Genomic DNA, 15,513 nt, shown 5'->3' on the forward strand with positions numbered 1-15,513 from the left:
CTTATCGAGTCGAGTTCAATCGAGTTTTCGAGTTCAAGTGCCATTTGAACTTATGAGACCTCAAATTCCTTCAAATAGTTTGAGGCTTTGAGCTTAAAAGCTAGACTTAACAAGCTCAATCTAGTGTGAGCACTTGCGAGATTTTTCAACATCTTTCGGTAGTTCAAACTTTGCAAGAAACACATTTGACTTGAATCGACTGCAATCCTTACTACTTCAAGCTACTCTTTTGTTAGCAAACATAAAACTTCAATCAATACAATAAGAAAGAGGATCCTCATCTAATATATGCTACAATTTTCTGATTCATTTGTGTGTGATGTCTGAACTCCAAAATTTTATCTGTGAATAATCATGTGAAAAAAAAAAAACTAGAAGATGAGAAGAAAATAAAACAGAAAAGGAAACGAAAAGCATCAAATCAGAGGCAATATAACCGAAGAGAACTTGTCATTTTGCACCGCCAACAATGGTAACTAGAAGTTAACTGATACCCTCTGGTATCGTTTAGAATAATAGGGGGGAAAGCAATGAGACCAGAGGGGCACAAGTATCTACCAACAATAACAACCCGTCTGAACCTAAGTATCACTCCCATCTTACTTGATGAAAACCGAACTATGTAACAAAATATGCTACGGAACAACAACATCAGGGTGAAACTGCCAACTTAAATTACAAACACACCAAAAAATGAGCCGTTCTCTTTGCAACTACAGGCAAAGTTGCTCAACTGCTGCAACAATCTGCGCAGGTTGAACTACAGTCCATTCCTCCAAGGTTCCTGCATATGGGGTTGGCACATCCTGTGACGACAAACAAACAATTGGAGCATCTAAATAGTCATGGAAATTTTCGTTAATAGCTGCAGTCAAGCTGGCACCAATTCCACCGGTGCGCATGCACTCCTCCACAATCAGCACGCGATGAGTCTTCTTCACTGAATTCCCAATTGTGTAAAGATCAAATGGCTTCAGCGATCTGATATCAATAACTTCAGGATCGTATCCTTTGTTCACCAATGTCTTGGCAGCCTGCATTACATGATACCTCATCCGCGAATAAGTAAGAATGGTCACATGCTCACCAGGTCTAACCATCTCAGCTTCCTCAAGATTCAAAACATATTCTTCATCAGGAATCCTCTCCTTCAAGTTATAAAGTAGAACATGCTCAAATAAAATCACCGGGTTGTCACTTCTGATAGCAGCCTTCATTAAGCCCTTGGCATTGTAAGCTGTTGAGCATGCCACCATTTGAATACCTGGAATTGATTGGAAATAAGACTCAAGCCGCTGTGAATGTTCCGCTCCCAGCTGGCGACCAACTCCACCAGGTCCCCGGATGACAATTGGTATTTTAAATTGACCTCCAGATGTGTAGTGGAGCATCCCACAATTGTTAGAGATCTGGTTAAAAGCTAGGAGGAGGAATCCCATGTTCATTCCCTCAACAATTGGTCGCAGGCCAGTCATGGCAGCACCAATTCCCATGCCAGTGAAGGAGTTCTCAGCAATGGGGGTGTCAAGAACCCTGAGATCCCCATACTTCTCAGCCAGGCCTTTGGTCACCTTGTATGAACCTCCATAATGACCAACATCCTCACCCATCACACAGACGCAGGGATCTCTATCCATTTCTTCTTCAAGGCCTTCTCGTAGAGCTTCAAACAGCAAAAGCTCATGCCTGTGGATGAATGAGCACAGTTTATATATTTTAGTCCCAAAAGATCGATGGAATAGCAAACACAGAATAAACATCTCACCAAGGGGATAATTCATATACATAAGTGCTGAAGCAATCGAGATTTATGAGATACAATATAAATAACTTCAACAACCTATTAGTGAATTAAGAATTAACAACTTCAATGCATACACAATTTAGTAATTAAGGCCCACTGTATAAGTGTGCTTTTGAAGAGGACCGTGGGATTAAGTTAGATAACACTACCCTCCATAATAATGTTACCCTATATAATATCCTCATTATTTTTTAATGCGAGGATAATACTCATCATGGGTAGTTTTAGAAACTCAAGATGCAACATTACACCTAAAACTGGATACAAGTTTTGATAATACTCCTATGGAGTGCATCTGTAATTCTCTTTACTTCTTCAATAGAATGTACTATTTTATTTCAATCATAACCGTACCAAGAATGTGGTTGTATGTGTACAAAAACAAAGAATAGAGTTCTGATCTAAACTGTCATAAGTTACAGTATAAAGTTGCTTGAACAAGCCCTGAATGCCTCTAAAAGTTTCTTATTGACTATATGGCTGCTTCTGATATAGCATTAGAGTATCCTCTCATTTAGTTCTCTATCTTTGAACATGAGGACATCTCTCTATCACTCTGAATCTGAATTTCCTTGACCTGCTAAATATTAGAGTTTGTTCTTTCATTTAGTTCTCTAGCATTGAACAAGAGGAAATGTCTCACTTAGTTCTCTAGCATTGAGCACGAAGAAATCTCTCTCTCTTCTTCTCACATACACACACAAACCAATTTACTCATACAAGAAAATCTGCAAAAACCAAATGATCACCAGAAGAGGTACCACTTAAACCAAACAAAAGGAGAAAAGGAAGGAAAGTATAAGATCAATTGGAGAACAATGAACAACATAATTGGTATTTCCATCTGCATTTACTACCAGAAAAATGAAAACTTTCGCTAAAGTAGGCTCAGCACCATTTTGCCACCAAACAAATCATTTATTACAAACCTAAACTTATAGTTCTCCAATTCAGAAACCGACTTCTAGCTTCCCAATACATTTAACTTTTCCTCACACAAGTGCATTCAGGTAAAGTACCAAACTGACTCCAGCATTCAATTTCTAACAATAAAATCATCTTTGTCAACAACCATATGCATGTGCATGATTATAACAGTCCAAATCTTCTGCTATTGTGTATGCATGTTGAGGAGGGAAAATCATACCCTGGCTTGGAGCCCACAGCAGCTGATGCCTTTTCTTCCTTGGTCTAAATGATGCCAAAAAAAAAAAAAAAATCGTCAGCATTCGTTCTACACATTCAAATAGTCACTAAAAAGCAACATGTTTCTGTGCATGTTTGTGCATAGGGTGAGAGGGAAATTTAAGACTTACAGCAACAGCATTAGTGACCACATTTTGAGCTCTCCTCTGTTGCTGGTTTAAACCAGTGTAACATTTTCCATCTGATCTAACAACAAAAAAGTTCCTTTTCTTCTCTGTAGCAAAGACCAAAAAAGAAAAACTTCATAAACACCCATGAGAACAATTGCCAAAGGTTACTCGAAGAGACACAAGATGGAAAAGGACCCAAAAATAAATCACTCCACCATGAAAAGAGAATGCAGGTACACTTTAGCACAGTAAAGTCTTGCAAAGGTCTCAGAAGTGAACTTGCTTTACTGGAACCACATGGATAACAGTTTATACAAAAACAAGAACTTAATTACTAAGATCCTGAATGACTTATTCCACCCAAAAGCAGAAGAACAATGGAGAATTGAATTAGGCAATAAATACTATTATGACATGGAATTTAGACCAAGAAAAATGAAAGCAACAAGAACAGAAATTACAAGAATTGCACAAAACTAAGAAGATTAGCACTTAATTGAATAAAATGGAACACCCAGTTTCAGATCCATGCATGTCGTATCAATCTAAAAGCCACATAACAGCCAAAGCAGAGATCTCCACTAATGATGTATTCAGTGCTAGTATAAGATTTAAAACATAACAGAGTATACCTAAGAGTGATGATCCCAGAGATGACAAGAGAAATTTGTTGGAACTGGCAGAAGGAGCTGCTGTAGCTCCTATTCCTTGCACAATCGCAGCCATTTACTGCAAAAACATATTGGCTCAGCTTCCAACTATTAAGTACACAAGAAAATTTTCAAACTATGCATGTCAAGGAAAAGTACAAGTAAAGATGTAGACATGCTTATCATATACTGAAAAAAATCTCCATTTACAAGAAAAACTGGCCAGGTACCCAGAGAACAAAGAGGACAGCAGAATAAATCAGAGTGAAAAGAAAATAACCCTTATATACGCGCAAAGCAGTATATGAACTACACAACGGCCAAAAAAAAAGTATCTTCTCTCAAATTCTCAAAAATGAACAAGGAAACATGAAAAACACAAAGCTAGAAAAAAGAAAAAAGGAAATTCGTTTAAATAAAGAAGAAGAGATGTTGCCATGGGAATTTCAATTTCAAGTCAACAGAGAAAAGCTGACTGAAGATTAAACTTGAGATTTACAAGCTCAAAATAGTAAAAAAATAAGTAGGACTTTACCATACACCAAACAAAAGAAGGAAAAACAAAAGAAAAAAGAAAGAGGGAAAAAAGAGATGGAAACGCAGACCCAAAAAAAAAGAGAAAGAATAAAATAAGTGACCCAGACAAGGTAGAAACTAGTTACCAGCAGAAAGTGAAATCCAACCAAGTTGATATAGCCATAAGGAGAAGAAAGAGAGGCCTATTTTGGAAACAGTTTGATAATGGCTAGATGAAAGGCAAGGAGAAATATAGAATGAGGTTTGGTCACTGTGGAAAGCTATCAAGAACGACAATCCTAGAGCACTACACACCTTTTGTACATACCCCAGGATACATACCCTATTGAGTAGACAAAGATTGGAAGCTATGCAACTTATCTTTAATGCATACTCTCAAGAATGGACAATCTTACTGGCCCATGATCAATGGGGAGTATTTTGGCAAGGGAACCTCAAGTAACTAACACACTTATGTGTGGTTTCAACCAAAAAATAATTAGGACCACAGTTGTTTAACCTAAGAATGACTGTTAAAGCAAGATACATGGTAAAACCAATCACTGACTTTGTAATCATTCCAGTGGACACCATACTTGAGTTCTCAAACGTGTGACCTGAAAGCACCCATGAATATAGCATATCCCCTTAAGAATTGGAAGTAACATAAGGTACCTCATTTTTGTTGAGAAAAGAAATGATAATGGTTGGTCCTATAGCCTCGTCTGGCTCAGACCACACAATATGAATCAATTGAAGAAATAGGAATAGCAGTTAGTGATACACATGATCGGTCACGTAACTGGATGCTTCAGTAAATTCAACAGCTTAGCAGCTTCTATTTAAACTCAGCTAACTGATCTAGAACATATACCATCATGCTTGGGCACAAGCATACAAAGACAGATTCTGAAAAAAAAAAAGATGCAGAAAACATTAAAGTTTTAGTTTTGGCACTTCTGAACCTTTTGTGTACAACTGGCATGTAGTTTTCTGCACAAGGCATTAATAACTGGTTCAATCTCAAGGAAGGTGAAGCTACAATAACCAGATGATGATTGATTGAGTTTAAGTCAGTTATAGGATCAACAGAATAATAAATTGCCATTTTTCCTCAAAAAACTTTCATGTTTTTCATGAACACATTTTCCAATCACCTTTTTACCTCACATACATCAGATTGCTATGGTACATTTTTCTACAAAAAAAAAAAATCCAAAAATTAGAAATCCAAATGGGCTCTAATTTTCCTTTGGTTTTTTGGCTTTAGGTGAACCTTAGACTGCACAAGTATGCAACTAAATTTGAACTTTTGCTAAGTAACATTTTGGGTGGTATGGAAAAGAATCAATGCTAATATACTTTTCTTGGTCTACCAACTGAAAAAATGGAAAAAGAAAGGGGAAAAAAGAATCTTTTCGAAGAAATGCAACAGAAGAATTCCTTCCCCACCACCACCCCCCCTTCTTCTTCAGGGCAGCTGGACTGGGCAACTGGGAACACAATCTTTAAAACTTAACAGCTTATTTCATATAATAATTAACTGCTAGCTATTCTCTGATCTTAAAATCAAAGAGCTTAAAATCTATTCCTGCCCATATTATTGGTTGTGAGTCAAATGCTAGCCAATTCAATAAATTCTGCCATCTTTACTATAAGTAGCAGAACTCGAGCATCAATTGAGTACAGAAAACAATCCAATCAGACTCATCAAGTCATGTCAAGGGTCAAATTCAAGTCCCCAAAAGGCTTGAGAAAATAAACAACTGTACAAAACCAAAACAAGAAAAAAAGGAACTGAACCAATCATTTAAGACATCGAGTAAAGCAAGCAAAACCCATCAAGAAAACCAAGCATGCAATGCAGGAGAGAAATTTGCTGGGAATATTACTTACGCTATAAAACCAGGTTTTGGAAAAAGAAAAGATGGGCCTTCGGCTGCTGTCCTGTCTTCTGGAGTTCTGGGGACAGCAAATGCAGTACAAAATTGGACGGATTGTTGAGGCAATTATCAATTAAACAGAAAAAAAAAAAAAAAAAAAAAAAGAGAGAGACCAACGACAATAAATTTGCTGTGGGGAGTTGGGAGTAGGGATTGGATCACACCCCCACGGCCCCACCCACTCCGCCAATGTGATCTGATCCGATGGGGAATTCTGGACTGAAGGAAAGAGAAGAGCCAAGCGAAAATGTGAAAAATTATTAATTAAGGACACCAAGGAAAGGAAATTGCTTTCTGGCCTCTATCTTTTTATTGCAAATTTCTTAGGACCTGTCTTCTAAATAATCTTTAATCAAGTAGTAGTAGACTAGTAGTTGTTGTTTTCCCCTTTTTCTTAGTAATTGTAATTTGGAAAAGTATTGTGCTTTTTATTATTGATTTATTATTTTCAAACTAATGCATTTTTTATTATTGAGGGAAAAGGAGGAATAGTGAAGAAAAATGAAAGTGTGATTAAAGTTTGGATTAATTTTTTATAAGAGAAAAAAAAATGTCATGGCCAAAATCATTTTGTTTTTGTTTAAAAGTAAATTGCAATATTTCTCAACAAAAAAAAATGAGTGAATTGCAATAGAGCGAACAAATTTTTTTCCCAATAAAATTACCTTTACTACTTAAATTGACATGTAGTTGTTTCAATTTTTTTAGATTACGTTGGTTAAATTGCTCTTAGTTTTAAACAATATTTCAATTTAAACTGCATAATTACATGTTTCTAAAAGAAGCTCAACTTCTATTTTTCATAGAAGACTTGCATTATTTTTCCATCCAAGTCAATCTACGTGACGTGTACTTTAGTACGTGGAATTGGTAATTGAATAACAAATATACAAGTCTCCTCAGTGGTACCAGAAGTTACCGGCTTTTGGTATTATTGTGGGTTTGAAGTTAGAATTATTCTTGTTCAACTTTGACAAAAAGAAAAAAAAGATCAGTGGTAGGGTTTAAAACTCGATTGGCTTAGTCCCTGTTCCCTTCCCCGTATCCCACATCGGTTTGTCCAGGGTGTGTGAGTGTAGTTATAGTCTCCTCAGTGGTACCAGAAGTTACCGGCTTTTGGTATTACTGTGGGTTTAAGGTTAGAATTATTCTTGTTCAACTTTGACAAAAAGAATAACAAATACACAAAATTTGTGGGTGACTAACAAAAATTTATAAATAGAAGTTTATCTTGTTTTCTTTAAGGAAAAAACCAAAAGAAAAAAGTTTTTCTTTTTAACTTAAGGTTCCCAAAGAATCTTTGTAGTCTCTTATCAGTTTTTTAATAACTTTAACTACAATAATTTCAAAAAATTTCTCAAAATTTTTAAATTACACACTTCAAAATATCCAAAACACAAAAAAAAAAAAAATTTCCCATTCTCCTTTCTTCTTCTTCCTCCCCACATCAACCCACTACCATCTCCGACGCTAATCACCTCTTCCGATGCTGACCATCTCTTCTGGCGTCGGTGTCGACTGAGGTAAGGTTTTTTTTTTTTTTTTTCCTCTTCTCCCTCTCCTCTTTCGTCCCTCTTCCCCTCTTTTCCGCCATCTCTCTTCCCTTCTCTCCCTTTCCCTCCTCCCCTGCACAATCTGGCCGTGCGACTAGACAATATACGTAGGGGAGAAGGAAGAGAGAGATGTTGGTGAAGAGGGGAGAAGAAGGGGAGAGGGAAGGGGAGGAGGAAAGGGGGAGAGGGAGAGAGGAAAAAGTGAAAAAAAAAATTTTGTGCTACTGCTGGCGCCGGCCGTTGGCGGAGGTTCCGATGCAAGCGCCTAACAATTGGTGAGGTGAGGGAGAAGAAGTGGAGAGGAAAGAAAAAGAAAAGGTGAAAGAAATAAAGAAATAGAAAAGGAAAAAGAAAAAGAAAAAGAAAAAGAAAAGAACTGAAAAGAAAAAGTTTACATCTTACAAAATTTTTCTATAACCTCTACAATAAGTTACAGTAAGATTTTAAACAAACACTCAAAAAATTCATTTGTAAAATGGGAATTTATCAAAAAAAATGAAAAAAAGAATGACAGAAAGGTTAAGAGCATTGGGATTGTCGATGGAAATGTTTGACATTGAAGTATGTGACCAATCATTGTAACTTAATCTAAAAAAATTGATGCAACAATAGTAGCCCAAAACACACAAAAAATATTTTCTATCCTCCTTTCTTCTTCTTCCTCCCCACATCAACCCATCACCGCCTCCGACGCCGATCACCTCTTCCAATTCCGACCATCTCTTCCAACACCGACTAATTTAAGTTTTTTTTCTCTCTTCTCCCACTCCTTATCCTCCTTCCTCTCTCTCGTGTTCCCATCTTCTCCTCTCTTTCCCGTCACCGCTCTTGTTCCCTCTCCCTCCCCCTACCACCCCTTCCCCTCCCCCCCGTGCAATTTGGCCGTGCGACCAGGCGATCTACGTAGTGGGGAGGGGGAGAGGGGGGGAGGAGAGGAGGAGAGGGAGGGGAAAAGGGAAAGAGGAAAAAGCGGAATTTTTTTTTTTTTTTTTTGCTACTCTACCAGTGCCCCGCAATTGGTGAGGTGAGGAAGAAGAAGTGGAGAGGAAATAAAAAGAATAGGAGAAAGAAAGAAAGAAAAAGAAAAGGAAAAAGAACAAGAAAGAAAAAGAAAAGAACTGAAAAGAAAAAGTTTTATATCTTACAAATTTTTCCTACAACTTCTACAATAAATTACAGTAAAATTTTAAACAAAAACTAAAAAAATTCATTTGTAAAATAGGTATTTGTCAAAAAAATAAAAAAAAAATGGCAAAAAGGTTAAGAGCATTGGGATTATCGATGGAAATGTTGGACATTGAAGTATGAAACCAATGATTGTAACTTAATCTAAAAAAATTGATGCAACAATAGGTTTTAAAACATAATTAGAAAAGGTTAATACAAATCTTATGAAAATTCGACCGTGTTTGGATAGTTAAGTTTTGTCAAATAATATTTTGTTTGCATCATAAATTTATTTTTCAATTTACTTTTTTATCTCACGTATATCACATCATAAAAAGTGTTACATTAATTATTTCAAATAATATGTCAAATGATCTCTTATCCAAACATTTGTATCCATGCCTAATTGGTAAAACAAATGCAAATTTTTTTTTTTTTTATGAGTGTGTGTATTGAGTAGTAGTGTATATTTTGTTTTAAAAAATTAGCAAAAATTTTCGATACAGTAAATTATGAAAAAGTTGTGCACTCTTTATTAATTATAATTAATCAACATGGTGATGTCCTCCTCAATAAATTCTTCCAAAAAAATGTGTTGGACAAATAAAACTTTGTCACATGAATATTAATATTAATTTGCACTTTAAAAAAAATATAAAATTGCATTTCTCAAAAGTAAAAAGAAAAAAAAGGTGGCATCAATCATTCCTTCAAATCCTTCCGCCTAAATACGAACAAAATTACACACACTCACACACTCAGTACTATTCTGCTCACTGGTCTTCCACTCCTATATCTCAATTTCCTTCAGATGAACCGGATAGTAAATTTAGTAATGGTGGATTCCGACTTCCCACCGGAACCGCCCGCCGCCGCCACCGCAATACCCTACCCTACCACCGCCAGGTCCACCGCCACAGCCAACAGTCGTCGGGACTGCTGGCGGAAATGGTGGATTTTTCAGGCGGAGGCCGAAAGTTAGGGTCACCTCCGAGTACGACAGTGAGAGCTCGGTGTTCTTCCACAAGATCTCCTGCAAGTTGCTGGATAGCTTGGCCAAGTTGAAATTCTCGTTTCAGAATGACGGCAAGGGGGAAATCTCCGACCCTCAGCTGGCTTTTACTTCCAAGTACTTGTCTCTTAACTATGATATCGAGGAAAAAAACGCCCTTGTCAACGGAGGTTTTGATGTTGGACCTGCTCTTCAATTCAAAGCCACTCATGACGTCAAAGTATAATATTACTGCCATTTTTTTTTTGTATTGCAGTAATTTTGCTCCATTTTTCATGAATTAATTTGAATTGTTGCCATGAATTAGTTGACTTAAATAATTTCACCATGGATTTTAGACCTAATGGGCAGGACTCATGAATAGTTTCGGAATTATTACTAGTTGCTTTTACATACTCTGGCAATGAGTTAAATGGATGAAGTTCTAATAGTTACTGTAAACTGGCTTCTCAGAACTTGAGAATTTTAAGTGGAAAAGTAGATTCTTTTGTGATATATTCTTTTGGTCAAATATGCAATATTGCAGCTTTCTGCAGTTTGTTTTTGTGGGACAGGAGTTTGGAAGTCAATATTTGGATTCTCCTGTAATTGGTCATAAAGTTTGTTTTTGTGCTTGTAATTATTGAGAGTCGAGTTATGTGATAAGTCAAAAAGTGACATGATTAAGTATGAAACTAAAAGCAAGCTGTGTTCTCTGAATCAGATAATAAAGAAAGAGATTCTTTTGGGCCAGTAAAGATCATGTAATTCTGTGCTTTGATGGATAAACTAAGTTCAGCTTCATTTTTTCTGTATTCAACATCCCAATCTCCTCTTTTCCTTGTCTAACTAAAAAATATACCTATTTGGTTACTACCATGATTTAGCAATGTTAACTTTCAACTTGAGCATTAATCTGTGAGCAAAGCTCGGATTTTCAACTGCTGTGGAAGTTAAAGATTTCACCTTATTTAACTTTTGCTTCAATCTACGGTGTGATGTATATTTTTCGTGATATTTGAGGTGGAAATTTTGCAACCGGTACACGATACCTGTAATTTCTTCCCTTGTTTTCTTTCTGGGGTATATAGCATCTGCGCTATGCTGGTCTGTTTACACCCTTTATTTACTTCTTTGCAGGCTCAGCAAGGAGAGGTGTCAATGATTGCAGATCTTGTCACTCCAGGTTTGAAACTTGAGCTGTCATCCGCTGTTCCATCTGTTGGCATGGTGAGATTGGTTTGAGAGTGCTTTGCATCTGAAATTTATATCATGAGCCACATATTCTTGTGCTGTAGGGCATACAGTACAAATACATGTTAAGCTAGATTTCTTGGACTTTTTTTGCTTATATTGGTCATCAGTCTATGAAAATTATGGTATTTAAGTTTCATTCTTCTGCTACTGCAGCCTAGAGCAACCCTTAAGTTTCCACTAGGCGAATTTTCATTTGAGGAGAAAGAGGAGGATGAAGAGGAAGAATTAAAGAGGAGGTTATCTGTTAGTGGGATATTCAAAACTCAAATGCTAGATGGGATTTGTACTGCAGAATACAAGGACGAAGATTTGAGTTTACGCTATGCCTATAAGGTAGTTTCCTCAAAATATTCTAATTTTCCTGTTATTAATTTTGAAAGGGTATCTACTTTTTCTCCTAATTTAGCTGATCATTTGTATCTCTTTACCTGATAGTTTAACAGTGAGCTTCTGATAGTTTAACAGTGAGCTTCTTACAAATTTTGAAGAACTCTATAACTAATTTTCTTCTAGAAAAAGGAAAAATCTGATTTAGTAATAAGTTGAAACATCCTGCCTTATATTTGTATATTATGTTCAATAGTAACTTGTTTTTTGCTATTCTTACCATCATAGGATGAGCAAATAGCATTCATTCCAAGAATTTCTTTGCCTTCAAATACAGTATCATTTGCTTTTAAGCGTAGATTTGGCCCTTCAGACAAGTTGAGGTAAGATCTCTCTCTCTCTCTCTCTAGCTCTCTACTATGTGGGCATGGACCGTACTTCTTATATCTTAAGACCATTTATGCTAACTGAATTTAAACACGATACCCAGCAGTATTTATTAAGAAAGGAAAAGAGCAGATACTTTTATGGTTACCGATATAGTGAAAAAAACATTTAACTTTGAGTATGTAATCGCGAAAGTGCAAAAACAAGTTATGTGAAAGTTCTTGGTTTAGTACATTGTCTAGCTTGGGAGTATGGTGTATTTGAGAAGTAAAGCTGTATTAGTTGGCCAAGGTTCTGCTTAGCTGGTGTCATTGCTTCGTTCTTGTCTTACACTTCTTGTTTAACTGAAATCTACTTAAGTATGATCATGCTGCACAATGGTTCAGAATTTATGACATATTGAAAGCACAGAAAGACAGATGTTTTATTGGATAACTTGGTATGTCATTGATGGCTCTGCTTGAATTGTTCTGTATTTTGACCCCAATCAAGCGGAACCTATTTTCAATTGTATTGTGAAATGGTGCAGTTCAAACAGGAACTTATGTAGAAATTCTTATCTGATTCTTGACAATTGTTAGTCCGCACAAAAGTAAGGGTATTTCTGTCTAAAGAAAAAGTAGTACCCACAAATTTAAGGCTCACGAAACAAGAACATAGAAATGGGTGATGACAAAGAAATGTGTTTATTCTTCTTTTGATGCTTTGGTGTGACAGAAATTGATATTAGTATCCCAGTGAATCATGCTTTTATGTTTATATGTCTTAATTATTTATGTTTGATGCTTCCTCTGTTGTCAATAGAATAAAACTGAATCAATTCTTGATTGGTGCTCATTATGGATTTTGATACTCCACATGGACAGTTACTGGTATAATTTTGATTCAAATGACTGGAGCACAGTGTATAAACACACAGTTGGCAAGGACTTGAAATTTAAAGCTGGTTATGATTCAGAGGTGCGACTTGGGTGGGCATCTCTTTGGGTAAGTGTTTTATTTTTCTGCACTAATTTCATCGTCTTTGGCTGCTAATTGTTATGCATTAACTTAACATAAAACATCATTCTAATTGTCTGAATGTTGGCTCTAAGTGTAATTACTCATTCAAAATGTTGGGTGAACGTTCAAGTTGAGCCAGATTAGTACCTCGGAGATATCCTACCACATAAAACAAATTGTGCTTGTGCTTCTTTCTCATCTGGCTAGAATGTGGGCATTGGTTTCATGAAATATTTTCTTATTCTATTTCCTTGAGAACAATGTGTTGATCTATTAATCGGTCAGAAATAAAATAGTAACTATCCCTTATCTTCTATTTTACCTCTTCTATATTATATTTGTGCGTATATTTCTTGTCAGACAGTCCAAAAAACAAATGAGAAAAAGCTTAGGATGCAGAAATTAATTCAAATCGAAATACATGTTCTATTTCAACTGATGAGATCAGCAGCATATTTTTGAGTGTATTAGAAAATTAGCTCCTGCTGACTGCGAGATGCCATATCACGCCACCCTTGCCACATCGTTGTTTTCTTCTGTTTCCACTAGTAGCCAGTGTTTAAGGAGCTTCATTACATTAGCCTACTGAGCTTCCTGTTGATTTGCTTATGCGTGAGATACATGGTACATCGCAAAGGCCCATAATTGTATGGTTAGGTTGTCTTCTGCTTCTTTGGGATTGTTCATCAACACCTTGGTTTCTCATAGTGAAACTTTGGTACGCCAGAGTTGAGCTTTCTAATGCCTTGCATTTAGGTTGGAGAGGAGGATGGCAAAGCTAAGACTGCTCCCATGAAGATTAAAGTTCAGTTCATGCTCCAGGTGCCCCAAGATGACATCAAATCCTCTGCTTTGATGTTCCGTGTCAAAAAGAGATGGGACATATGACTTTGATGGTTGTACAGTGATGATCTCTTAAATTTTCACAGCAATGATGAACGTGGTGTTTCAAGTGGTGGTGCAGCCTAGAATATATTTGTTGTAACCATAATTGTGCTATACCAAACAGGTCACCATATTGGGTAGAAGATTTATCTTTATTATGATAGAGACCTGAAAAAGAAATGATCAAGCATTTTGCCTTGGATAATTTCTTTGATGATTCTTGGTTGCAGTTTTTGACATTCAATTGTATATCCGACAATGGAGTACTCACCTTTTCCTAGTAGCTTCAAGTTCATATTTAGCTGGTTGCTTGGTTGAAACTTGGCTATACAAGTTGCAATTGAATCGAGTTAACTTGTCGCTAGATTAACCTGTACGTGCATTTTTCCTAACGCAGCAGAATAGTTGGAAGTTGAATCTGAAAGAATGATGTTTCAATTGAAATACTTAATTAAATATGCACCCTTGCATTAAGGTCTACATTAGATGAGTAGACTCCGCTTAACTGTAACATGTTTGGTTCCTTATTGGACATAATTTAGCTCCAAAAGAGGGGGAAAAAGTTCTCAAACTAGGGTTGTAAACGAGTCGAGTCGAGTCGAGTTTTGGACTTATTAAGCCGAGCTTGACTTAAGAACAGGTAGGCTCAAGTTCGAGCTCGACAAGCCAAAAAAATTGTGCTCGAACTCGACTCGACCAAAGAAAAGTTAGGCTTAAACTTGAGTCGACAAGGCTCGCGAGTTGTAGTTTGATTTTTGGCTCATGAGCAACTCAAATTGTCAGCTCGTAACGTAGCTCGAATTTCTGACTCGTGAGCAGCTCGTTAGCTTGAGTTTCTGGAAATTAATCTAATAAAAACAACAAATAGATTTTTTTTCTTACTAAATAATAAAATATTAGGGATATATATGTAATTTTACTATTTAAAAAAATAATAAAAATATATATACTCGAACTCGCGAGCCGGCTGACGAGCTTAATATTTTGAGCTCGAGTTCGAGTTAGAACTCGAGTCGAGCGCTTACGAGCGGTTCGGTTCGTTTACAGCCCTAGTTGCAAAGTAAAATAAGCCACTTTAAAGTTGAGAAAGCATGGTTAAATGCGTCTGCTTCATGCAACTTTTCTGTGCTAATAATTAATAAACTTAGAAAGTTGGAGGCATTTTCAGCTAAAACAAGTACTCAAGTAGCCAGTCAAATTAGAGGCCAAGTAAAACAGAGAGGAAAACGTCTGATGAAGAAGTTCAATGGCATTCTTAAGATAACCCATGATTGAAAACATATCTCCTAAGCCATGCCACTTCTTACCTGTGTTTACTAACATATCAAATGTATATTTGACTAACTAAGAAGCTTTTTTAACCTGATATTACTGAAAAAGTGATGGATATAAATTTCTTTCAGATATACACACCATATTTATATGTGGGTTATTTAGACAAACATAAAGTTTTTTTTTCCCTTTTTTCTTAGATAAACATAAAGTTGAAGAAAAAAAAAAGAGAAAGGATTGATGTTCTACTTTTGACCTTTTTAAGTGAATTTTGTTGGTAAATAATCACGAAATTACCATAGTTGTAATCTTACATCTTGATCTTTTGCTCCATTAGTGGTACCTCTTAAGTGTTTTGTTTAGTGTATATTTATCTAGTATTTGCAATGCAACATATAGATTTTTTTTAGAGCTAAATTTTTTTTTTGTCTTACCATTCATCT

General features: G+C 36.1%; 2 protein-coding genes across 4 annotated transcripts; one reads left to right on the forward strand and one right to left on the reverse strand.

Moving 5' to 3' along the window:
• Nucleotides 1-421: 421 nt before the first annotated feature.
• LOC113764788 (pyruvate dehydrogenase E1 component subunit beta-3, chloroplastic-like) lies at nt 422-6,434 on the reverse strand. Of its 3 annotated transcripts, none has more exons than XM_027308786.1 (6): nt 6,343-6,434; nt 6,183-6,248; nt 3,753-3,849; nt 3,121-3,224; nt 2,952-2,995; nt 422-1,686 (listed from the first exon to the last, which is right to left on the reverse strand). In XM_027308786.1, exons 3-6 carry the CDS (start codon nt 3,844-3,846, stop codon nt 714-716), a joined length of 1,215 nt encoding a protein of 404 aa, XP_027164587.1. In that variant the 5' UTR covers nt 3,847-3,849; nt 6,183-6,248; nt 6,343-6,434; the 3' UTR covers nt 422-713. The 3 variants fall into 3 exon arrangements, with proteins under 3 accessions (XP_027164587.1, XP_027164586.1, XP_027164588.1); XM_027308785.1 differs by having other exon boundaries at nt 422-629; nt 670-1,686; nt 6,183-6,429; XM_027308787.1 differs by having other exon boundaries at nt 6,347-6,371.
• A 3,351-nt stretch (nt 6,435-9,785) lies between these two features.
• On the forward strand, nt 9,786-14,118 carry LOC113766567 (outer envelope pore protein 37, chloroplastic; the record flags this gene model as incomplete). Its single annotated transcript, XM_027310744.1, has 6 exons — nt 9,786-10,181; nt 11,081-11,170; nt 11,351-11,530; nt 11,813-11,907; nt 12,778-12,898; nt 13,670-14,118. Coding segments are annotated over 6 exons (1,014 nt in total), but the record flags the coding sequence as incomplete, so codon positions are not given.
• Nucleotides 14,119-15,513: the final 1,395 nt, after the last annotated feature.

This window comes from Coffea eugenioides, chromosome 3 (genome assembly GCF_003713205.1).
Source record: "Coffea eugenioides isolate CCC68of chromosome 3, Ceug_1.0, whole genome shotgun sequence".
Classification (NCBI taxonomy): Eukaryota; Viridiplantae; Streptophyta; class Magnoliopsida; order Gentianales; family Rubiaceae; genus Coffea; species Coffea eugenioides.